Source organism: Microtus ochrogaster, chromosome 2, assembly GCF_000317375.1.
Source record: "Microtus ochrogaster isolate Prairie Vole_2 chromosome 2, MicOch1.0, whole genome shotgun sequence".
NCBI classification, from domain to species: Eukaryota; Metazoa; Chordata; class Mammalia; order Rodentia; family Cricetidae; genus Microtus; species Microtus ochrogaster.
Window position 1 is genome coordinate 56,417,454 of NC_022010.1, and position 25,661 is coordinate 56,443,114.

General features: G+C 43.9%; 2 protein-coding genes across 3 annotated transcripts in view; one reads left to right on the forward strand and one right to left on the reverse strand.

Annotated features, from left to right (window-relative positions):
• The window catches only part of Gcsam (germinal center associated signaling and motility), an 8,037-nt gene extending 5,837 nt beyond the window's left edge, over positions 1-2,200 (forward strand). For both annotated transcript variants that reach the window (XM_026783356.1, XM_005345027.2), the window contains 3 exons: positions 497-543; positions 875-903; positions 1,883-2,200. In XM_026783356.1, the coding sequence (XP_026639157.1) occupies positions 497-543; positions 875-903; positions 1,883-2,200 (394 nt within the window). The remainder of the gene's footprint in view (positions 1-496; positions 544-874; positions 904-1,882) is intronic.
• Positions 2,201-9,499: 7,299 nt separating this feature from the next.
• Positions 9,500-25,661, reverse strand: part of C2H3orf52 (chromosome 2 C3orf52 homolog) — a 32,140-nt gene continuing 15,978 nt past the window's right edge. The window contains exons 3-6 of the mRNA XM_005345029.2: positions 22,220-22,347; positions 14,661-14,731; positions 11,206-11,387; positions 9,500-10,080 (exon numbers count right to left, since the gene is read on the reverse strand). Of these exons, the coding sequence (XP_005345086.1) occupies positions 10,076-10,080; positions 11,206-11,387; positions 14,661-14,731; positions 22,220-22,347 (386 nt within the window). The 3' untranslated portion in view covers positions 9,500-10,075. The remainder of the gene's footprint in view (positions 10,081-11,205; positions 11,388-14,660; positions 14,732-22,219; positions 22,348-25,661) is intronic.

Genomic DNA, 25,661 nt, shown 5'->3' on the forward strand with positions numbered 1-25,661 from the left:
TTTGCCCACTGGATGATAATGGGCTCCCATCATAATTCCAGGGGGTCCCCTATGCAGTGTACTTTAATGGGAAGTATTTGGTTTTTGTTTGGGGGGGTCACAGGTTAGACTTGGGATTGAAAAATGCCTGTTCCTCCATTTGATAAAATATAAAACATAGGTATATATATTTTTTAAATATAAAACAATATATATTTGATAAGATATAAAACAAAATAGAGCTTTGTGTCAGAAATAGTCTCCAAATATATAACCTCTTAACACCACATATGCACATACCAGATTGCAAAATATAGACAGAAAAGGGGGGTTTACTTCTACATGACAGCATCTTATATCTTTCCTCTTTCTTATTCTCTCAATCCTATTGTTGAAAGAAGTATTATAAAAAAGAATAAGAACGGCCAATTACCAATGATAGAAATTGAAGTTTCATAATATAATGCTTAAGGCTTTCTGAATATTAAAACAATCCATCTACATTCTTTTCTTGCAGGAAAAACCTAAGCACATTTAAAACCAGAAAGGAATCCCCAAAGCAAAGTAAGTCATTGTTTTGTTTTGTTTTGAGATTGGGTTTTTCTATGGAACAACCCTGAATATCCTAGAACTTTCTCCGCCTCCCGAATTCTGGGATCAAAGGTGGGCACCACAATGCCCAGCAAAATAAGTCATCATTTCCCCTTCATTTTTACTCTTGATGGACTTACATTTTTAAAATGTCCTTTCTCTGTACTTTGGAGACCCTTGTTCATTATGGACTTCTGTAGACGACTCTAGCTGTCTGTTAGCTGTCTGACTGCCAACACCCTAGCCCCACCCCCTGGAGTCTTTTTCCAAGCTGAAATTCATTGAGCCTATTTTCTTTCTGCAGATAAAGGGATGACTTCAGCTCCTATGCAGGTAATAAGAGCCCTTCTGATCGCAAGATGGAAGGAACACTGTAGATGCCAGGGCGGGATCCCACAGTTATTTGCAGAGCCTGGTGGCAGGGACAGCAGCAATCCTGTTGTGTAACTGGCTGGAGAGAACTAACATTTGCTGAGCACTTTGTTGATGACGAGCCATATGCTGAGTGTTTGACAGACATCTCATGGAGCTGTCTCAGCTACCCATATTGTTGTATTACTGTGTTAGTCTTCTCATTTCCCGGTTACTAAGCCTGAGAGCTTGAGTTACAGTCTCTGAATCCAGACTTCTGAGAAACGGCAGAGCCAGCATCCAAACTCCAGTCCCACTCCTGCAGCGACATGCTTTTCACTGTGCGTTGCTGCCTTTGATTTTTAGCTCCTGAGAATCCACCATTAGTTAGACCTTGCCTTGAATTATTAATACAGTAATCTGCAAATAGGGAGCCTGTGGGTGTTATTCAGTGTGTGGAGAGTGCTGATCTAGTATGCAGGAAGCCTTGGGTTTGATCCCAGCACAGGATACACTGAATGTGGTGACATACATGTCCCCATGACTCTCATACGATAAAAATAAGAGGACTAGAAGTTCAAGGTCATCCTCTGCTACATATTGACTGGAATACATGAGACCCTGTCTCAAATGATGACTACAATAATAACAATGATCTCTTGATGAGTAATTAAATATTATCTAACCCAAGGGAAGCACACAAGGTGGCCAAGGGTCACTAGGGAACATGTCAAAAAAAAAGACACACGAAGTTAGCTATATACTTTGGGAACATGAACACTCCATCTTCTAGTTTAGCGTTTGGAATGCCACTGCAGCCATTTAGAAAAGATGACCACGAAATGGAGGAAGTGGTGGTGGTGGAAGACAGAATCTCCCCCATCAGGCCCGTGTGGTCACTGAAGTATAAATGGAACGGAAAGAGGTCAGCTCTTTGTGACGACTCTCCTTTGACCTGCAGGACAATGCTAGCCAGATGTACACAGAGGAGTTATGCTATGTGCTTGTTGATCACAAGGCCCTTGGAGGAAGACCGCCAGGCACCTCTGCCGAGGGGTTCTACGAGAACGTCTCCAGCCTGACTGAGAGACACAGAGAGTCTTCAAGAGGAGCAGAGACTGAGTATTCCGTTCTCCGTTTCTCTCCCACCCCTCAGTCCCCACCTTCCACAGAGGATGAATATGAACTTCTTGTGCCCAGCACACTCCCGTCTCATGCCCCTCAACAGCCACGGCCATTTACAACTGCCTTTGAGACTCACTTTTCTCATCTAAAATGATGTGACTAGATTAGAGTTTGTTTAGCACTGACAGATCAAAGGAGGAGTTAGGGACCCTGTTTGATGACAGATAAACGTAGGGTTTGGGGACACTAGTTGAAGTGGTCATAGGGCATAATGATCCTTAGCTTATTTCTTCTGGAGGACCTTGGCAGGGCAGACTGCAAACCACAAAGCCTTATAGAGACTGACAGTGGCCAACATTCAAAAATTAGTCAGTTGTCTTGAACATCACTCTTGTTTCTAAGTGATGTTAAAAATACTCTGTGGTAGGAAGGGCTCCCCGTATCTACACCTGGGTGTACCGCAAGAGGCTCCTCTCTTCTCACTCAGCTCTTATAAATTATCCCCACAACTGTTTTCTGAAGCCAGAGGAAGCTTACTCATCATGTCACATGTCCCCAGAGGGAATTCCCTCATTATCGTGAAATTCCAGCTCAGCATCACTTGCTATGCAACCTGCAATATTCCTTCTACTCCATGGTCCCAAGACATGTCCTACTTGGTGTGCTTTCCCTCACGGTCCCAATGGCTTATAATTTCCTGTACGATTATTGTTAATATAATTTTAAATTACATTTTCAAACACTGATTTTCCCTTCACAATTGTTTTCCTTTTACGGTGCAGGAAGTCATCTCCAGAACCTCATCCATGCTAGGCAAGTGATCTACCATGAAGAGAGAGTTCAAATGCCTTCACATACATCTCAGAAGAATCTACCCTGGTCTACAGAGTGAGTTCTAGGGCAGCCAGGGCTACACAGAGAAACCCTGCCTCACCAAACAAAACAAACAAACAAGCAAGCAAAAACCTCAGTAGAATCACCACAGTATCAGAGAACGATGGAGAAGGGCCACTGACGAAACTTTGATCCCACCATCTTCTCTTTTTGACTGGGAGATCATAATTTGCCCAAAGGTACTTTGTTAGCATTAGTGCAGACCTTACTCTAGCTTCCAAGTCTGTGTTTCTGCTATATACTATATAGAGCAGAGTAAATTTCTCCATAACTAACCCAGCATGTGTGAATGTCCACATGGGAAGATAACACACACACACACCTTCTCCGTGAGCACCCTCTGTGCCTCGCTTCTTTATTTTCACTCAGCTTTTCTTTAGAGTTTCTGGAATGGCATCTGCCCTACATTAGCCAATTCTGCATAACCAGCAGACAGACCAAATCTGACCTGCCACCTGTCTTTGGAGATAAAGGTTTACTGAAACATGAGCCACGCTGATTTGTCTGCCTACTGTCTATGGTTGCTCAACCATGGTAGAGTTGATTTGCAACAAAGACCCAGGGCTTTGCAAAGCTAAAAATACCTTTAATTTAACCTAGTCTGGATAATAATTTTGCAGACCTTTGCCCTAAACAAGCACAGGTTGTGATTTACTTGAGATTTACTGTGTTTGGTCATTGAGTCAACCCTTTAGGAGGAGATATCAATGAAATGACGGGAAAATATGAAAACACAAATGAGATGACCGAGACTAAAGCAATTATTGGCAAATTAGACTATTTATACACTCACACCTGCATCCTCAAGGTGTTATTGTATTTACTTCATGGCCACTCTCCTAATTTTAGAGATGCTAAAATGGCAAGATGTTCATTGAGACGAGCTCTGGATGCTATGTATTTAATAACTGCTCTGTTCTCCGAGCTGAATACATCGCAAGGCGTTAGGGAGGCAGCTCGGTAGTAGGATCCTTGTCCAGCATGGACAAGGCATACACACACGCACATGCACACAAATAAATAGCTAAGGGAATATAAAGCAGCCCAAGTGGCCCCCTGAGAGTAAACGCAGCCACTCACAGTCCTCTGCATGAGTTTGTTGAGGCGTAAGCCAGTTGATCCCCTGCAGCTGACGAGCTGACCAGATCCCATGCCTTGGTCTCTGCTAACTCCCTTCTTCCAGTGATCTTGCACACAGAAGCCTAACTTTAGACTTTGGCCAAAAGTCACTTGGTTTGCTCTACAAGATGCAGCACATGGCTTGTGGGAAGCAGTGTGGGCCAGAGACTGATTCAAGTTGTCGTTTCTTTTCTGCCTCTGACTCTGACCCACTTAGCTGCGGCTCAGTTTGTTGCACCCACACATTGGCGGGCTACACCTGACATATGGCCACCTATTCTAGTTGGCTTTCTACTGCTGTGATAAAGCAGTGGCACAAATCTATCTGGGGAAGAAAGGGTTTATTTGGCTTATACGTGCCAATTGTGGTTCTTCCTGGCTGGAGCTTGAGTCAGGAAATAAGGCAGAAGTCTTGGAGGAATCCTACTTCTTCTCCATAGCTCTCTTAATTTGCTTTTTATACAACCCAGGAACAGCCGCTCAGGGGCGGCACTGCCCTAGTTGTCTGGGCCCTCCCACGCCAATCATCAATAAAGGCAATGCCCCACAGACATGCTAATCGGTCAAGCCAATGGCAGTGATTCCTAAGCTGAGGCTCTCTTCCCAGCTGACTCTAGTTTGTGCCAAGATGATGAAAAAAAAAAAGACTAACCATCATAACATTTATTAAAGACCCAGAGGAGAAACTATAGTAAAGAATAAAGCCTAGAGCCCCCAACTTCCCTCAACAGATGGCTCTATGTTAGAGCTCTTCATGTGGATACCACACCTTTGTGGCTGGTAGGTGGTGAAGAGATATTCTCAGTACAATACAATAAGCTGTATTGGTTAGCGCCTCATCCAGTGAAGCACTATCTGTCACCCAAATGCAAATATCTTTAATCAGGACCTCACTAAATCTAAATGCAGAGATGAAGAAGCATGGCTATATGGTAAGCTAGAGGGACTGCACACCAGCCTGTCTGGACGGAAGAGTCACTGGGGGGTTTCAAAACACCTGCTATGGGGCTGGAGAGATGGCTCAGTGGTTAAGAGCATTGCCTGCTCTTCCAAAGGACCCGAGTTTGATTCCCAGCAACCACATGGTGGCTCACAACCATCTGTAATGAGGTCTGGTGTCCTCTTCTAGCCTGCAGGCAGACATGCAGACAGAATATTGTATCCATAATAAATAAATAAATATTTAAAAAAAACAAACATCTGCTATGGATGTAAATGCAGTAATTGCTCAGGGAGTAAAAGTGCTTACCGGGCAACCCTGACAACCTGGGTTCGATCCTAGGACTCCACAGTGGAGGTGAGAACTGATCTCTGAAAGCTGTCCTCTTTCATATACACACTCAGACACACATACACACAAATACACACACACACACACACACACACACACACAGCTCTAACTGGACTTAGCATGTTATTTTAAAAAAAGCATGAAGTGGGTTGGGTTATGTTGGAGAGATATGAGAAGAGTTGAAGGGGAAAATGGGGGTAAGAGTTTTATCATATATATGTTTTAAATTCTCAAAAAAAAGAATCCTAATGGCTACCACAGGCTGATGCCGCTGCCCTTTCCCACACAATTTAAGATTTCTGATGAAACTGTGTAACTTTGCAGAAAGTACACACCAACATAGATTTGTGTGTGTGTGTGTATCTCACTTACAGAATCCCTGTTCTTGAGAAAGAAACTGAGGCTGAGTTTCTAATTTACTCTTTCAAGTCACAGCTATAACGAGAAATGCCCCTCCTTTGTGCAGGCCTTCAAACAGCGCACAGAAAATTGAAAGAGCCTCTGTACAAGCCACGGCAGGCTTTGTGGTTTCCGCTTACATTCATGTTAGCACCTATAAATAAACTCCTATTCTGTGAATAAATTCTTATTGAAAACAGAAGAGAGAAATAGGAAAGGGCGAAGACAAGGCAGGAAAGTGTACCAGTGACAAGTTCAAATGCTGACATGATTAGAACAGCCTCTTAAGTCTCTCAGGATGGAGGACATGGGGACAGGGGATGGGATGGAGAGGCATGGGGTATGGGACAGGATAGAGGGCATGGAGGAACAGGTGTGGAAGGTCATAGAGAGGAAGAGAGAAGCAGGATAGATGGGAATAGGTGGGAGGACCAGGATGGAAGGCTATGAGGGGGACAACTGCATTTCCAGGTCACCAGAGGAGCCTACAGAGGAAACGAGATTCTCTCTTGTTGCACATGACTGACCTTTCCAAACCTGGTCTCTGAAGTTCACACATTTGATTAAATCTGAAGATATACTAATTCAGCCAACTATTAAATAGATCAATATAAATCAATCCTATTCTTCGGATCTTTTTATTTTCAATGGAGAAATGCCACAGCATCATTTTCATTGGTTTTCTGCAGCCCGGCGGCTACATCTGTCTGTTCTTCTCTTCCCCCATCACTTGTGTTCCTGACAGATTCTCTGATGCCAACCAAAGCTGAACTGAGGATGCCCTCAGGGCATCCACGAGGATGGGTGGTTACGCATCATGGGTGACTACCCAGTGGGCTAGGCTATGTCTTTCACAAACTATAGGACCATAGATGACCTCCCTCTCTTTCCCTCTCCCTCTTCCTCCCCCCATCCCACCTCCAGGCTTTGGTTTCTAGCTATAAAATGTGGATCTGCCTTCTGATGTTGTGGATCATTGTCAATAAACATAGAAAAGACATTAAAGAATGCACAGAATACAGAATAAGGAGAGCAGCAACAGGGTCATGTACTTTATTTAATGATGGGAGAGAAGGGAGAATGGGATACTGCTCCCACGTTGAACTCTGGGTTCATGTCAAGCATCTGCATCTTTTAAAAAGGAGCTGGAGACACAGTGCTTGTCTGGCATGTGTGAGATCCTAGGTCCAATCCCCAGTACAGCAAAGCAACAAACAAAACCATGTTCACTTTATCAGTCTAAAGGGCAAGCCAGGCTTGGTTGCCCACTTCTTTCATCTCAGCACTCAGGAGGTGGAAGCAGGCAGATCTCTGTGGGTTCAAAGGGAGCCTGGTCTACCAAGTGAGTTCCAGAACTCTTACACAGAGAAACCCTGTCTCAAAAGACAAATGGGCAAAGGACAAAGGACAAACCTGCTTGTTCAAATCTCACTAGCACTTCAGGGTCAGCATGAGTCTACTTCTCACGCAAAGTCTGCAAGCAGACTCCACTGGCCATTCTTTTCTCTGACCCACAACCCTACAGTTTGTCTGTATGGTTTACAGTTAAACCTGGCTATTTTTTCTCTGCTGTTTCCTGTTTCATACACACAGATCCTGTTTCTCTAATCACATTAGCAACTTCTTTTATTTTTTTCTTCTTCACCGGTATTATCTATGCATGCACAAAACCATATGACTCACATCTCCCAGTGGCTAGAGAGATAGCTCAGTGATTAAAAGTGCTTGCTCCTCTTGCAAGGGACCTAGGGTCAGCCCCAGCGCCACTGTGACTTTCATAACTGCCTACAATTCCAGCTCCAGGAGATCCGATGCCTTCTTCTGATCTCCGTGGACTCCTACACACACATGGTACACATACATACACTCAAGCACAGATTCATAAATAAAATGAAATAAATAAAAAATTTAAAAGATAAAAATTATCTTTGCAACAAAATTAAATTGCAAAGCTATAAAGGTGGACACGTGGCTAGAAGTTTTGTTGAGAACAGGACAAGAGTTTCTACCCATAGCTAAATGACTTCCTGAAAGCAGCAGGTTTTCATCCTAAATCCTTCAATTATTTTACAGGTACTTGTTGAACCTTATGATGCACCAGGCATTATTCCTGTCATTAAGATACGCGGTGACCTCAAGACTTGCTTTCTATAACAAAACAATGCGTATGTGCATGGGATTGTTCTTATCAAACATCTCTGTATGCTTTAGCTACCCATAATGTATTATACCCAAAAGCCAAACCTTGGAAAGTCTTCTCTAGGGTCAAATGGTCAAAATCAAAACTAAGTTATTTTTATCTTAGTTTCTCCTGGAAAATAAAAGAGGAACAAAACCCGACCCCATCTCCATACATGGACAAACCCATCCTTCCAGCCTCACCCAAGATGCAATTTCCTGTAGAAAAGATTTATTTTGGTTCATGATTTCAGCCCATCGTCATAGGGAAAGCAGAATTAATGGCATCAAGTGTGCATGGTGGGGAGTGAGAGAATTCCACATTATGGTGAACTGAGAAGCAGAATATGAAGCTTGGACAAAGTGGACTGGGCTTCCAGTGGTTGCCTGTAGCAGTCTCCTGAGGTCAGTGAGGTCCACCTCCTAAGGGTTATACAGTTTCTCCAAAGAGTATCACTATCTCTAAACAAGTGTTGAAAACGTAAGTCAGTGGGGGACATAGCAGATTAATACTGTAACACTTTGCAGAAGAAGGACTGCAGAGAAATGAGAGGCCACAACCAATCCCAGCCCAGCCTGGTCCAATTGGGCTTCATCTTATTCACACAGAAGAGGAAGCTGCCTCCACACACACAATCACTTCTACCTCCATTTTATGCAAGACAAAGCCCCCCTAACATATAGTCTTAGAGAGAGAAGGCCTGAGAAGCAGATGATAAAACAACACGGTTGCAAAAAAATAATAATAATTTATTGTAAATGCTCCTAAGGCATTATATATTAAAATTCCTCATTACTTTCCAAAAAGTACAAGCACAGAGAGGTTCACATTTGACGTAAAAAATAAAGGGGAAGAAGAAAAATCCACCCGTTTCAGTAGTTTAAGGAACTATACTGAAAATGAAACAATAAATTACTATATAGAAATTATTATTACTATAACATATAGAAGATAAATAAGAAAGCAAATTCACATTGTTCAGAGCCCTACATTTGATGCAGACTGATACATAGCTGTCTGCCAGTGACCTGCATCCATGGCTAATCAATCTGAGGTATCAGGCTGGGAATTTTCTCATTCCACAATGAAACTCTCTCCCCCAGAATTTCCAGAAAGACAATTTCCCCCAACAAAACAAATATTCTATTCCCTCATGACAGGCATTCTCTATCTGCAGGTGACTGATACAGTCACTAACTTGTGGCCTTCCAAAGGACAGGCATGCCTCTTTTGACAGTTTCAAAAGGACAGAGAGTCTCTGCTTAGCAATCATCTGCAGTAAGACACACAGGTAACAAGTCAAGAACTGTGTCCTACAGAAAGGCTGGTGACACCAGTCAATGCAAAGCCAGTATGTGGTATCAGTAGCAGAAATTAAGCAGTCCTAGTTATCCTTTGATGAGTTTTACATAAAACAGCAATGATAGTAATAAAAACCTGAATGGCTGGCAACCTTAAAAGATGGCAGCATGTTCAAAACTCACAGACTTATGTTTTAAAAAAAAAAAAAAGATACCGAGGCATCTCAGGAACAATGAAGAGATGAGAAACAAGATGCATCGAACTTATTTCTGTATGTAACACTCAGTGATGTGGCTGAGCTCAGTTGTTCAGACACCTAGGTATAGGTGGTGGAGGTAGACGAAGAGTTATGGTCCGTAGGTCTTAGAGGCACCTTCCTGTTCCTCCCATCCTTTGCTTAGAGGTCTATCAAATATAATTGTGAGTGGAGAGAGGGCTTGAATGAGAACGATTGACTTGGTTCCCCGTCCCCTGACTACTTGCTTTCACCTTGCCCCATTAACACAGGTTAACAGCCAGGTACTCTGCTTGGACTGTAGGAAAAGCATCCATGCTCGAGCAGAGGCAGCCAGTGCTTCAAAGGCAGCAGGAATCTTGGGTTGTGGATCTTTGGTTCGCCCCAGACCTCATCTAGCTCCTGAATCCAGCTGGGACAGCTCTCACGAATTCAGCAAATGGAGCCAGGCTCCCTATCTGTGCAGCATGAGTGGGAGGACTGTCTCCTCCTGCTGGTCACTACAAGATGGACTGTCTCCCCCGCTGGTCACTGCAAGATAGGTTTTTGAATTCTCTTCCTTCTGAAACTGCAGAGCATTGCTTTCTGACACAGACCAACCTCCACCACTTCATTCTAGAAAGAAAACAAAGACAAACCAAAGTTACCGCCATGCCTAGCTTCCTCTATCAGCTTGACCCGAGCTGGAATCATCTGGGAAAAGAATCTCAATGAGGGGTTGCCCAGGTCAGCTTGGCCTGTGGGCCTGTCTGGGGGTGGGGGTGCTGTGTTGACTGTCTTAATTAATGTGAGCGGACTGACTGAAAGGGGGCAGCACCACTCTGCAGTCTGGAGCTCTGGATGGGGTAAGAGTAGAGAAAAGAGTTGAGCACCAAGTGTAAGTGCATTCATTTCTTGACCGTGGTTGTGATAATAATGAGAAACCTGAAGTTCCTGCTGCCCCGAGTTCCCTGCAATCACAAACTGGAACCTGACATCAAGTTTTATCCCAGCAACAGAAGTGAAACTAGGCCAGTCACAAATTTTCAGAAACCGAAATTATTTTCAACATTTGTTGAAACGTTTGGCTTTCTGGAGTATGTAATAGTAGATCAAATTGGAATAGCCATTGATTATGAATAGAGAAACTTTACTCTCTGTGTGCATGCACAAATACATGCATATAGGTAGAATGCATGCAGCACGCTGGATACTCTTCCAAAGGCAAATAGCATTTCTCTTTTTGGATGCTAATTTATTTGCAAAATAATTTCTATTTTTATTTGCAAGCTAAGTGGATATTCATTGATTTTGGTTATGATTGGTGACAAATATGTGATAGTCTTTTGGATAATGAAGGCATTTTGACATTTGACCTTTCTCCGTACTCCAACTGTGGCAATAACTAACGTATGAGCACCCCAAACCACCTTCAGTGTGCCAGGAGAAACAAACAAGGGACACGGTGTTAGGTGACTGGCTTAGGTGGAGGTCCTCACATTGGCACTGGTGGATGCTACGGGGAGAGTTTGCTGTTCTGTGTGGGGTGCCCAGTCCCCAAGGCCTACTTTTCCCTACACTGCCTCCTCACTATTCTGTCTGCTTACAGGCTGTAAGCTCCGGAGAAGGACAGGCTTGTGGAGGAGTGAGTAGAAGAATGACTTGGCAGAAGACAAGGCAACAACGCTGCCAAGCCAGGTCATCTGCCCCGGCCCATTGGCGTAGCATTCCAGGTCCTAACTCTTTGCTTTCTCTACTTACCATAGAGCAAGAGAGATTCTGGGTCCTGCCCGAGACTCTCACAACTAGACAGATTCTTATCGTGGAAATTCTGTCGCACAATGCCAAGCACCAGCTCTTCACTCATCATGAACTCCATGAAGCCATCATCCTCAGCTGGAACTCCGAACTGCAAGTGGTAGGTTACCGTGGCGTTTTCAACGCTGGAGGCCAAGTCATTGAAACAGACAGACAGACATTACAGTGAACAACTAGAATCACAGTGAGGCTCAGAAGCCACTTTTAGCGTTAACACTTCTTTGGCTCCACATCTTCCTGTAAGCAGCTTCAGAGGGTGCACTGGCCTAGGGGAATGCACTGCCCTTGACCCCGCCTCTGCAGGCCATCACACAACCATCACCAACTGCTCACACTTTAGGGGTCCACCTTTGAAAGGGAAGGACACAGCCCCGCTATATAAAGAAAAACTGAAAGTTGGCACAGCACCCCCTACATCAGCCTTTCATCCTGTAGGGCCGAGCAGGAAGCCTGGCCTTTCCTCCTCCTCTATGCTCATCTCCCTGCTCTCAGTGTTGCCACTACGTGTATGCATCAGAGCTAGTCAGTTTAATGAGCTCTTTAAAAATGTTATTTATTTATTCTTTCGTAAGTTCTCACACACATACGCACACACACTTTGATCACACCCTCCCCCAGGTTTAACCAGTTAACCTATAAACATGATTATGGTCTGAGCCAAGGTTCATTACCCTGACCTAGCTCCAGACCTCATGATCCCCCCACCCAAAATGCCCTGTGCTCCAGCAGTGAGTCCTACCTCCTGTGTTTGGGGGTAATACTCCCCCTATATCCACTTCCAGAGCCCCCTAAGACATGATGACAAACTATTAATCCTTTATTAATGAGACCTAAGGAATTTCCAACCCCAAGGAGGCCCTAACCTTTTCATCTTTTAGCACACATTTTTTTCCAATTTTTATAATGAAAAATAATTATAGGTCTATCCTTAATTAGTAGCTTAAGCTGCCCTATAGAGGCTACCTCACAGTTATTCTAGTTATTTGGTTAAGATGACCCAGATTAGGCTCAGCAATAAAAAAAAAAAATCAATAAACAATCACATCAGAGAGATTTCTTCTAGGCAGAGTATTATAGAGGCTTCAGTCTCTGGAGTTAATCAGGCCCCTGCCCTGCTAAGGATAGGCAAAGAGCTCCCTCTTGAGGCCAGACATCACATAGGCTACTGTCTGTACATTCTATAATGCAGGAGAGAACTCAGTTCGCAAACTTTCCCCAATAACAAAGAAGTGTGCCAAGCTCTGTGAACCAAATAAATAATGAAGTTTCGACTCTAACAAAGCCCAGGTACAAAATGCCACTAAAGGCAGTCTTAAAAGCCCGTTTTCTATCTCCAGTCCAGCTACCTGAGTTTGAGAGTGACCTGAATTATCCCCTAGCAATTATCTCGATGGAGGATGGACAGGCGGGCAGGCAGCAGTTCTGTATGCGCACTGCTAAGGACATGGGCTAGTTGATGAAAAGGACCTGAGGTGGATTTCAGAAGATCAAACTGGAAGGAAAGTGAGAGCATCAGGCTGCCTGACCCAGTCTGAGAACGCCATCCCTCTGACCCCTGTCTCCCCAACCCCAACTGCCACCCCTGACTCCTGGCTGATTTATAAAAGGCAGAAATTTGAGAGCTGTTTTTCTGTGGGCTTTACCACAGCAGCCCACCACTGGAGGGGGTCTAGCGGCTGATGCAGCAAACAATATTTTCAGGTTCCTGATGGGCCAGCCTGGTCTGAGGTAAAGAACTCTTTGTAGATGTAAATACAAGTACAAGGGACAGGGATGTCATTTCCCACCTGCAAGGGCAGCAACCTTGAAAGTTGGATCAAGCCAAGTGTGTGAGGTCCAACTCTGCAATTCTTCCTTTCCTGCTTACATTTTTGTGCCAGTGACTTACAATTGAAGGCAATAGAGTCAGAACTGGGCAGTGGGAGCCTACAGAGACTTATGAAGAAGAGTGAGGACAGCCTAGACCGCAGATACTTTCTCGTCCTCCCCATCAGGTCACCACCGGCGTTAGATGCTTCCCACAGTTCTATGAGCTTGAGTGGGAGAATTTTAATAGATAATACTGACTTTGATGACTGCCTCTCAGTGACACCTGAGGAACAACTGACAAGGCTTTGTCGCATAAATCTTGTTTAAAATACTTTCAGTGATCTCTGTGATATAAAACTATAATTATTAACTGACTCCTTACACACACACAAGCACACAGACACACATGCTTTGGTCTATATCCCCAAACTATTAAAAATGTATATATATACATATATATACATGTATATATATATATATGCACACTGTGTATAGTAAATATGTACACGGAAAAAATCAAGACAAACTGTTGGGGTGTTAATTCTGTAGAAGTGAGTGTAATTAGTCATTGGTAGCAGCACTAAAGAAAGGAGGCAGAAGGTAGACTTGACTGACAGGTTTGTCTCTATATTCTTAATATTAAATGAGGACAATATGATCCAAGATCTCTTTTGTGACACATAGATCGTGTCACTTCTGGTCCATCACTCTCTGAGATTTATGTCTAGGCCTGTCATTTCCGTTTTTTTTCTGCGTTGTGAGATACCAGCTGAACTAAGTGGTTTCCAGGACCTAGTCCAGCACAGCACTGTGATTCTATTATTGGCCCCTTCCCTGCACCAAGACTCTTGGCAATCGCTGTGGGTGGGTAAACAGTGATGGGCTGGGCAGGTGGGTGGGTGTTCTTTTGAGGAAGAGGCCAAGTTCTGTGCTCTACCCTTGTGGAGGTCCAAAATGTGAGCCTGCTTCCACGCGGACCAAAGGTCAGAGGGTTGGAGTTTTACGGTAGTTCCTTAAAGGTTACCGTGCTTCCACCTCAAACAAAGGTCCCACCTAGTTATTGAACAGAGAGTTCTGCTCTCTCCAGGTTATTGTCAACAGGTGTGGCTAATTGCCAGCCCTTGTACTCCTGGAATAGAGAAGTAGTTTGTTCCTACCTCAAACAAAAGTCTAAGGATCCAGCTAAGTTCCAGTTCCTTTTATGGAACTTTGGATTCCACCCAGGGAGTGGTTTGCCTACAGAAATATTTTGGTCTCGGGTGTAAGCATGACTTGTTTTGTCCTAGCAATTTAATGTTTAACTGTGAATGTAGCCCGTGACTTTCGATTGGTCTGTTCATTCCCTTGTATCATGTTTAATGCAGTCTTTGGTCTTACTCCTACCTTTTGGAGTCAGGGGTATTTTAAGCAGGAAATTAAATGCAGGCAAAACGGGAGAAATTTAATGCTCACTGAAGCTCCCTCCCAATACTATCCTATATGTTTCTCCGTTTTATTATTTTCATTTGCGTCTTATATTCTGTACTTCTAATCCCCACGCCTTTGACCTGGTAAGAGGTATTTTTGCTGTAGCTGGTTCCCGACATTACCTGAAGTCCACGATGTCAGCAGAGGTGAAATAACGACTCAGCGACGGTGACTGTGTATATACGTCGGTGAGCTAAACACACAGCAAGAAAAAAACACACAAGTCACTGGTGATCATCTCACAAGTCCGCTACAGAAGCAAAGGACTTCCGGACAAAGGGGAATTCACTCTGGGTAGGCATTCACTTATCTAGGAGCTCTAGACTAAGAGTAAGACAGAGGAAGCTGACCACAGATCAAAGCTCAGGCTAACACTCAGTGAGTTCAGTGTTCAAAATAGAGTCTCATTGAGAGTCAAGCACATGCCTATAATCCCAGCATTCTGAAAGCTGAGGAAGCCAGACTGCCCAGGAGTTCAAGGTAAGCCTGGTCTTCATAGTGAGTTCTAGGTCAGCCAAGACTGCACAAGACTCTGTCAAAAAAATAAAAAATAAAAATGGGCTTAATGATAAGGTCCGAGTAACTCACTGGGAATTGTCTATATCACTTAGGAGTTGAGCTGACACTTGGTGTCCTCAGTGGTACTATGGTCAGTGATCCTCAAGCAGAAGCTCACAGAGCCACCACAAACTGCTCAGGAGTGAGGGGAAGAAAAGGAAGGGGATCAGTTCAGCACAAGCTACTCAGCTCTAGGGACATCACTAGTTGTGGGCTTCTTTCTTTCTTCTACAGAACTTCATTGGTAGGAGAAAGGTCTATCCTGAGTGTCAGGTCCAGCATTTCCCCAGGCAAGGGAACAAAGTGATGAAGTTCCAAAGATACGGAGACTTTGCAGTAAAAATTGCATTCATCCTAAAAATGATAACGCCCATATTTCCGCCACCTGCACCTCATGCCTTCACATTTGCCATGCAGTAGCTCCATAGTTTATGATTGTTTATTATTTCCTAATGAGCCAATTCATGGATTGAAATTACCAAAAAGTCAGAAATATACAAATGAGGGTATAAGGGTAGGTAGAGGCTGCAAAACCAAAATGAGGCCCATGAAATTGCGCAAATGGATCTGGAAGAGAGAGGGGATGGGGAGACCAATAGAACACATGTGATGGGAAGGAGGAAGGGGGACATCTTAGGACAGACCACCATGGCAAGGATGGTGGCTAGAAGACGGGAGAGGAGCGAGTGGGAGAAAGAGACAAAACTGTGCATATGAAAATACTACTTTTTTTACTTTGTATTCTAAATAAAATGGTTGACATGCATTTAGTACACCTAACATACTCAACATCTAGCCTAGCCCAGTCTACTTTAAAGATGCCCAAAACACTTTCTTTTGTTGGCCTACAACTGGACAGACCCATCTAACACAAAGCCCATTTTATAGTAAGGTGCTATACTCATACAAATTGTCTAAGTATTGTCATTAAACCCCAAACCAGAAAGGCTGTATATGGGTGATTTCACACCACCACAAGTCTGGAAACCATAAATTAAGAATTAGGCAATCTTTCTCCCTTCTGTGGCACTGACCAACACCCTGACATTGGTATGCATCCTTTCTTCACTTATGCTTAGAAATCACTACTTCTTATAGAATCATAACAGCATATTATTTATGTTCAGACAGCTTGATCAAGCTGGTCTCAGATTCCTGACTCTGTATCTTCCTGCCTCACATTCGCAGGTAGCTGAGACCACAGATGTGTACCATTGTGAGCAAATTAAGACTTACTTTTTTGTTTCGCTGAAAATTACATTGAGAGTCACGTCTAAGAAGCATCTCAGTGAAGGTCCTTCAGTCTCCCACGGAGACCGCATTACATCATTACCCCAGCTCATCCGTTTCCCCACTGATGGCCATGTGACTTCCGTCCATGTTGTCTTTACCATAAACTATGCTGATGCAATCATCCCCAGACATTTCTGTGCACCTCTTTGTTCATGTGAGAATCTCCCCGAGGCACATGGCAAGGAGTGGGACTACTGGTCCAAAAGCAGCTGCATCTTCAACTCAGCTCATTCCTGATGAACGTTCTCCATTTTCCTCTCCTCCGTGCGCTCATTCCTATTCTACTCCCCATACTCTTACTAGACTTGAAATTTTCCCAACTTTGGGGATGTAGGACCGTGTGTCACACTGTGTATACTGCCTATCCTACTATAGGGGGAGCACCTTTCTAGGTGTTCAACTCTCTCAGACCTCTTACCTCTGAATCATCTGTCATTTCCTTTTCTTAGCTTTTCCCTACCTATTTGGAGTGTTTGGTTTTATTTACAGACAGTAGTTATTGGCATGATGTGACATCATCGTTTTCTGACCTTGAAAAGCTATTTTGCTTTCCTGTGCATTTTGTCTGCATTTGTCTGTACAGGTACTGCACAGGTACATGGTGCACATGGAGGCAGGAGAAGGCATCGGATGCCCTGGAGCTAGAATTACAGATGTTGTGAGCCGACATGTGAATACTGGGAACCAAACCTGCGTTCTCTGCAAGAGCAAAACGTGCTCTTCACCACTGTGGCATCTCTCCAACCTGGTTTTCCAAACTTTGATTGGTCCTCTCATCAAGGTTCAGAGATACAAATCCTAACTCCTTTGTACTAGAGAATACATGGCAGATGAAATTTACAGTGTTTCTTCTGCATTTACATTGGAAAATTAAAATCTTGTTTCCCAAAGCATTAGTTCTAGGATAAGTCAGCAGTGGACTGGGATCTGGTACCACTTTCAGCATGAGCACAGCTCTGGATTAAAGTCACAGCTACATCAAAAGCAAGACCAGACCCACTCCTGCTCAACTCTGTTCTGGGCTTCTCACTTCACCAGTGGTGAGCTTGTGGTGAGCTAGCCATCTCCAGGTATACCAGGAAGCCCTAGAGAGCCATGAACTTATCCAGTAGTAAGCACTGTAACATACCACACGCAGTAGAACCCTATGAAGGTGCACACCTTCTTTCCTACCTAATCTCAAGGAAGTTGCACAACCAAGCACTCTCACCTAACTCAGCGGAAACCCAGTGGTACTCGGGGTGTGTACAGTTCTAATCTTAGAAATGGAACCTTTAAAAGAACTCCACATGAGAGGAATTTTGTCATTCCCTTTCTACAGATTAAGAACCAGTATTCCAAGAAGTTAAAAACTTGCCAGTTTCTTCATACACAGCTCGTACATTCTGAGGGCCAAATTCACATTTATATGTGACAGACATGAAGCCTGGGTGAGGGATGTGTCTTTCACTGAAGTATCAGGAAAGAAAAAACAAAACACAATAAGAGCTTCGGAGGAGGGTGGGAAGAAGTCATTCAGCTCTTGAGCTCCAGTATGAATAAGGTGGATGACGGACGAGGGGAAATTCAGGTTCTAGAAGGCAACACTCACTGCTCAGAATGGAGGGAAGGAGATGGTAGCTAGAGGATGCTACAAAGGATGTTTTCTCAAGCAGTAAAAATACTGGTAATTAATAGTAACGAGAGGCCTTTCTTCTTGTAGACTGTGCCTATCATTCTTCATAAAAACTTACATGTGTATGGGGTGTGTGTGTGTGTGCGTGTGTGTGTGTGTGTGTGCGCGCATGCACCTGCCTGGATGGAGGCCAGAAGTCCTCTTTCTCTGTTGCTCTCTGCTCTGTCTTTTGAGAGAGTGTCCCTCCCTGAATCCAGAACTCACCAAACTAGACTAGGTGACCAACAAGTTCTAGGGGTCTTCCAGTCTCCCATTCCTGACTCACTCACCCCAATAATAGGATTATAGATTCAGGCATCCATGCCTGGCTGCTTTATATAAGTTTGGGGAATCCAAATTCAGGTCCCCATGTTTCCACAGCCACCTCCCCAACACCCACTATTATTTCCAACCTGTTCTTTCCCTACATTCCTTCCGAAATCCACCCTAGGATCTAGCACTCTGCACATAGCAGATGCTCAGCAAAATGTCAAAGCTAAAATTGTGAATTAAAAGTTGGAATGTATGGCTGGTGCACAGTTAGTGTGCACTCTAAGGGTCTCTGGCTGGTGCTTCTCATTGCACACACAGCTATATTTGCATTACAAAAACTCAGTTATAAAAATTAACAAGACTACTTGGGTGAGATAGGGAGACTCATCTGCCTCACTCTTTAATCTATTTGATTTTTGTATTGGTTTGATAGGAGTCCTGGTTACAGAGCATATTCCAAGCTCTAGGCACTGTCCACTTGAAAGTGAGAATAGCAATGTTTATGGTGTACAATATCATCTAAAAACTGTTTTTGTTCCTACATTCCTTCCTCCCTGTCTTCTGCTGGGTCCCCCTGGTTCCACCTAATGTTTGACTGTGAGTCTCTGCATCTGCTCCCATCAGTTGCTGGATGACATCCCTCCGATGACAACTGAGCAAGGTACCAATCTATGAGTATAGCAGAAGGGGTTGAAGACACCACAGAATACAGCCCACAGGACTCATAGAGGCTCACAGAGGCTGAAGTGACAAACATGGATCCTGTATGGGTCTGACCTGTGTCTTCTGCATATATCTTATGGTTACACACCTTGGTGTTCTTTTGGGACTCCTAGAAGTGGGAGTAGGGGTGTCTCTGACTCTTTCTCCTGTGCTTGGGACCCTTTTCCTTCTACTAGGTTGCCTTATCCAGTCTTGATATGAGGGTTTGTGCCTAATCTTAACCACTGGGCCATCTCTCCAGCCCCGTGCCTAATCTTATAGCACCTTGTTAGGCCATGTTCTGTGAATACCCCGGGGAGGTCTGTACTTTTTTTTTAAGGGAAACAGAGGATCTAGAGAAAGGAAATGTTGGGAAAGAAACTAGCAGGAGTGGAGGGAGGGGAAACTGCAGTTGGGATGTAATGTAAGAGAGAAGAACAAAAGTTTTAAAAAGTGTTTTTGTTTGGATGTTTTTATTTCTTCAGAGTTTGTTTGGTTGGTTGATTGGTTTAGTTTGGTTTTGGAAACAGGATTTCACTCCAGGCTAGGCTGGCCTGAAACTTTACTACATAGGCCAAGTTGCAATCTTCCTGTCTCGGCCTCCTAAATGCTGGAATTAGAGCCATTCACTATCCCATGTACCTACTCAAGAGTTAAGCACTTAATATTCTGCTGAACATCAAGTGTGCTATCCTTGGCTGGAATGACAATATCAGAGAACTGTGTGAACAAGAAGGCTTTTGGAGCAAGGAGTGATGGGCTGAGACCCTAATCTCAGAATGGCAACTACCAAGGGTAGCTCTGGTACACTGCTTTTTTCACACTTTCCCTGGAGTGGCCACCCAACCAAAGGATGAGAACTGTCAAATACCAATTATCGGAAGGTACCTTGAGAGGTTGCTCAGTGGTTAGAACCACTCACTGCTCCTGTAGAGGATGCAGGTTCCCAGCACCCAGAGCAGGTGACTCACAACCATCTCTCTCCAATTCTGGTGTCTGACACCTCTGGCCTCCATGGACACTGGCATGTGTGTGATGCATATAAACTCACAAAGTCACACATGCATTCTCGTAAATAAAATATTTTAGATAATTAAAAAATTGCAGGAAGTCTTTGCTGTTGTTGTTACACTCCTGTGCAAGCTAAGACATCCAACCAAGGTCACCAAAGCCGGATTTCCACGCTACCAGGCTAAAACTAGGCTGTGTGTCCAACTATCTGAGAAGTCAGGATTAAAGTGACAGCCAGACAGGCCAGTTTCAACTTGAAAATGATGTTCCCTCAAGGCTTTATATTTTCTTGTAAAAGCCAATAACCTGAACCAATCTATGCTTAACAAACCAGTTATTTTCTGCCATTCTCTCTCTCTGTCTCCACTTTACAAGGATGTCATTGTGGATGACCTAACCACTCTCTTCTCAGTACTCCTTTCTTCAAGCCCTTCTAGTTCTATAAAACCAAGCTCCTTTGCTCAGACCAGAGGATTTATTCCTTTATGGATTAAGGTGTTTCACATGTCTTGGAGAGGAATAAAGCCAATTAAGCTTTGCATGGTGCATTCCTGCAGCTAGCACTGGCGAGCTTAAAACAGGAACCTGGTGACCAAGTGGACAGTGTGGGCTCCATAGGAGACTCTGCCTCAGAATTTTCCTGGGTCTGGCATGAACTCCCATCTTTGGTAGCCAAGACTGACCCACAAAATTTTCAATCTGTCTGCAGAGCTTCCATCTTACAGAAGACTCTTCAACATTTCCCATCCCACAGATCATGTAGCCAACCTTCCAACCAGGAGGCTGGAGGTACACTCTTCTTTACACCTTTCCAGTCACTCAGTTCCTCTGAGTAAAGATGCCTTAAATCTCTTTTTTTTATATATTTTAAAAATTAACTTATTTTTATTTGTGTGGTGTTTTGCCTGTATTTCTGCCTGTTCACCCCTTGCCTGCAGTGCCCACAGAGACCATAAGAGGGCATCAGAACCCCTAGGACTGGAACAGTTATAAGATACCACGTGAATGAAATTTGAACCCAGGTCCTCTGGAAGAGCAGCCAGTGTTCTTAACCATTGAGCCATCCTTCCAGCCCCACATAATTACATTTTTTTAATTTATTTATTTATTAAGGATTTCTGCCTCCTCCCCACCACCGCCTCCCATTTCCCTCCCCCTCCCCCATCAAGTCCCTCTCCCTCATCAGCTTGAAGAGTAATCAGGGTTCCCTGACCTGTGGGAAGTCCAAGGACCGCCCACCTCCATCCAATCTCAACTCTTTCTTACCGCCCCCAAGGCTGCCCCAATTGAAACTGACTTCATTTCTCAGATGCACACTGCTGCACTGTCTCAAAACTAGTCTCTTCGAGTATTGTCCAGAACCACACAGGAGGAAGAAAATGAAAATCTAGCCTTGTCAGTCTACAACTTAAAATCTTTACATAGTCTACCCAAAGGTGGGGAAATCCCATGACCTACCCCCTACTTTCCTGTCTCGATTAACCCCTATAGATCCTCAATACAGCATACTCAAGCCCAGTATACCACTGCACAGACCCTTGAAATAGATACATATCCTGTTCGTCCATCTTCCTGTCCTTTACAAGGTAAGTGTGTGTGTATCCTATATGCATATATATCCTATATGCGTATATATCCTGCATATATATCCTATATGCATACAGATATAGATATTGTAACATCTTTGCCCTTACTGTATAACTATCCGGAGTACCAGCTCCTTCATCTGCTTCCACTCCCAACTCACACAGTTTAGATGTACCTCCTTTGTAGATGTAGAACACTGTGTGAGAGACTGGGGAGATGACTCATTCATAAAGTATTTGTTGCTTAAGCAGGAGAATCTGAGTCCAATCTCCAGAACTCACATAAAACGTCAGGCGTAGTAGCACCCGCCAGTAATCACAGTGCTGGGGAGGCAGGGACAGCAGGATCCCTGGGACACACTGGTCAGCCACCCTAGCCAAATCGGGTGCTCTCTGGGTCCCAGGGAAAAATTCTATCTCAAAAAATAAGGTGGAGGGCAATTGAAGAAAAGACCTAACGTTAACCTCTGGCGGCTTTGCCACACAGAAGACCTGCCGGCAAGCATTTCCTCCTGCTGCTCCCTCAAGAGCTTTGCCAACCGCTCTAACAGAGTTTATAATCCAATGTTAAGACCTCCATAGCCAACACCTAAGGCATAATCACCCTTTTAGTGAGCAAGTGAGGCAAGTCCTCTTCATTAGCACACTCCTCTGGAATCTTGAGCATGACAAAGAATGTTTTGTTTGACGATAATTCAGGCATTTCATTCTCATCTTCATCGATGTAAGTTACTAAAGAGATTCAGGAGAAAAAATGAAGGTGAGAACATGCATACAATAATGAATTGAATAAAGACAGATGTGGTGGTGTACACCTGTAATCCCAGAACACAGAGGCAGGGGAACGACTTCAAGTTCCCGGCCAGCTCTATCTACAAAGCCAGCTCCCATGACTTCATGGTGAGACTGAATCTCAAAATATACAAAGCCAAAAAAGACATAACTTCTATAACTAAACATAACAAACAGTACTGATGGATGCTGAAGCCTAGACACAGTAAGTACAAGCAGGAATTCTTCCTTTGGTCAGCAAAATGGAATAAAAGAGAGTAGCTTGTGTTCATTGTGATAAATGTTTTGTTGGTTTTAGGGCAAAGGGGTCTCTGACACCACTGAATATAGACCAGGGGAAAGACCAGGAGGAAAAAACTGGAAAAGCATGAAGTTGTTTGCAATACTGAACCTGAAGGTTAACAGGGTACTCAGGTGTCAGGACAAGGGCTGAAAGACAGCTTAGACCTATACTGGGAGTGATCGCAAGCAGCTTCAGGGAACCACCTTCCATTTCAGTGCTGTCAAAGACCGTGAAGAGACAGTGATGTCACGAACAAGCATGGAGGTAAGACTAGAAAATGGGGATATGAGTCTATGTCTCCAAGCATTCTAAGAGTCAGGGCATGGGCATGAAGTCATCACTCCAACCACAGAAGGGGGATGTTGACATACTCTATTTGCAGAAAGGAAGCCAAACTTCACTTGGAGCCCCAGGGCCTGCAGAGCCACTCCTAGGACAATGAGCTCTGTGTGGCTTGTGTTCTAATGACTGGTGCTAATTGATTTTTAAACAGTTAAAGCTGGAGAAATGAAGGAATGCCACCCAAGGAGCCAGGAGCCAGAAGCTGGCACTGGTGTGCTTATTACAGCTCTCCTGGCTCCAGTCCAGCCTCACAGACTTGCTCCACACAGGGGGCTACCTCATCTGGCCTGTGAAAGGCGTGGGCAGCTGAGGAGCTAGGTGCTCTCAGGCGTCCCCCTGAAATCCTGTACAGCATACGTAACCAACTCTGCCTCTTTTACTGACCTTTGAAAGACCATGCTGGAATGGATTCAGTGTTTGTGACAGAAATGTGGATAAAATACAGGATTGTTCTGTCTCAAAAAATCCAAAAGGAAAGCAATTGAAGATGATACCCAATGTCAAACGGTGGCTTCCATGTGGGCATGCACACACACAAATGACAAATGAACGTGTTCAACAGTCTTCCCCAGCTGTTAACCCTGTGAACTACAATAACGACCAGTGTAACAAAATATGCCCACGGATGCAAGAGAGGCAAGGATGTTATGGGAGTAGCCAACTGCTCTCTGATTCGATTTAAGTCCAGTCCACTAGAGAAAGCTTGTGCTTGGTATTCTAAAATCTGTCCAGGAGCCCATGACTGGGGAACTCATAGGCCACACAGGAATAAACATACTACTATTACTCCGCTAAATGACCAGAGTCACAGCAAACTGCCTCTAAATTCCTATCTCCGCATTCATAGATTAGTGATGCTCCCAGACCTCATCGGAGAAGTTTTTAGTACAATGGATAGTGGTGAACACAGAAATTCAGACCTGATCACAGTGCAGAGAATGTGTCTCAGTGTTCAGCCACGACTGGAGCATCTACATCTATCTCTCAACCCACCACCAAAGCCCAGGAACGATTGTGGAAGAAGGATCAAAAAGATTGGAAGAACTTGGAATCACACAACAAGAATGAAGCGGTATCTTATAGACATGACAGGACAGCTGCAGCCATGAAGTCATGGCAGTTCTGGTAGTCTGCATGAGGCCCACACACGACCAAGCTGGTCAGCATGAACGTGGAGGAAGGAGGCTCAGAGCCTCCTCCCTCTAGGAGCTATTGGCAGTTAAAAGCTTCCAGGGAAGGGAGAGATGGAATTTTAAATTTCTTTTTAACTTTTTACTAATTTTTTTTGTGCATTTCACACCATGCATCCCAATCCCATTCATCTCCCTGTCCCCTAGTATCTACCCTCTGCCCTTGTAACCTCCCCCCAAAAGATAGAATGAAATATAAAAGAAAAAAATCTCATCTTGGAAGCTGTAGTGTGTCTCAGTGAGTCACACAGTGTACCCTTCGGATCATATATCTACTTGTGAGTCTTCATTGCAATGAGTCATTGGTCTGGCTTGAGGCCTCTGGTTTCTGCTACACTGTCAATACTGGGCCCTCAGTGGGACTCCTCTTGGATATTCTGTTTTTGCCCTGTATCACGGAGATCCTGCAGCTTTGCATCTGCAGGACCAGCCCTTTCATGTGCTCCAGCAGTTTGTAGATGGGGTGGATGTTGGGAGGGTGAGGGGGACAACTCATAGCCCTGGTTCTAGGCCTAGGTAGTAGCTGGCTTGATCAACCTGCCAGCTCTCTTTTATTCTCACCACCAGGATAAGCTTTCCATCGCTGCCTGGCCAGCTCTCCCACTGTTGCAAGCAACAAGGGATAGGGCCATTTCTCCTGCTCGGACCCTCAGGACCAGCTCACCTGTAGCCACACCACCAGGGCCAGCTCTGCTATGCTGCCAAGGTGAGGCGCAGGGCCCACGGTCCTGAGTGCTGAAACTTGCGAGGGACTGGACTAGCCCTCCCACTAGGAGAAAGAGTATTTTAAGATGTAGCCCATTTAAAAGGTTTTAAGAAATTAGTCTTCTCTAAACAGTGAGACATGTCTGTTTGGGGCAGCACAAATTACTTCAGAGAGGGTGATGGGCATTGAAGAAACTTGTTATGAAATTTAACTCCAATGAGACAAGGATAGCCATTTGTGCAAGAAACTGCTCTTGCCTGGATTGCTTGATGGTATGTTGTATGGACTAGACATACAGGATCCATAGAAAAATGACTGTTGAACTTGCCAAAAGAAGGTGAAACAGTCCTTCAGTGATCCTGCTCCATCAAAGAAATTGCCAGACATTCTGAAGGACACAGAAGAAAGTTATTGACAATCTGCCAATATAGGCAAACTTCCTGCTTTATGGAAAAGTCTACTGGATACTATGGGTCTGTAGGCTGAAGATGGTTGTTGACCAAGGTTTCTTTTTTTTTTTAAGCTGATAGAAAGTCTTTTTTTTTCTTACTGTTTAGAGAAGTCTAATTTCTTAAAACCGTTTAAATGCCATAATCTGAAGTGTTGAAGATTTTCTATTCAACTGAAATAAACTTCTGTATATCTAGAAAACTTAACTGACATGACCACAAATTTGACTATTATAAATGACTATCTATTAGTCTGTATTTATTAATTATTCATTAAATAAATT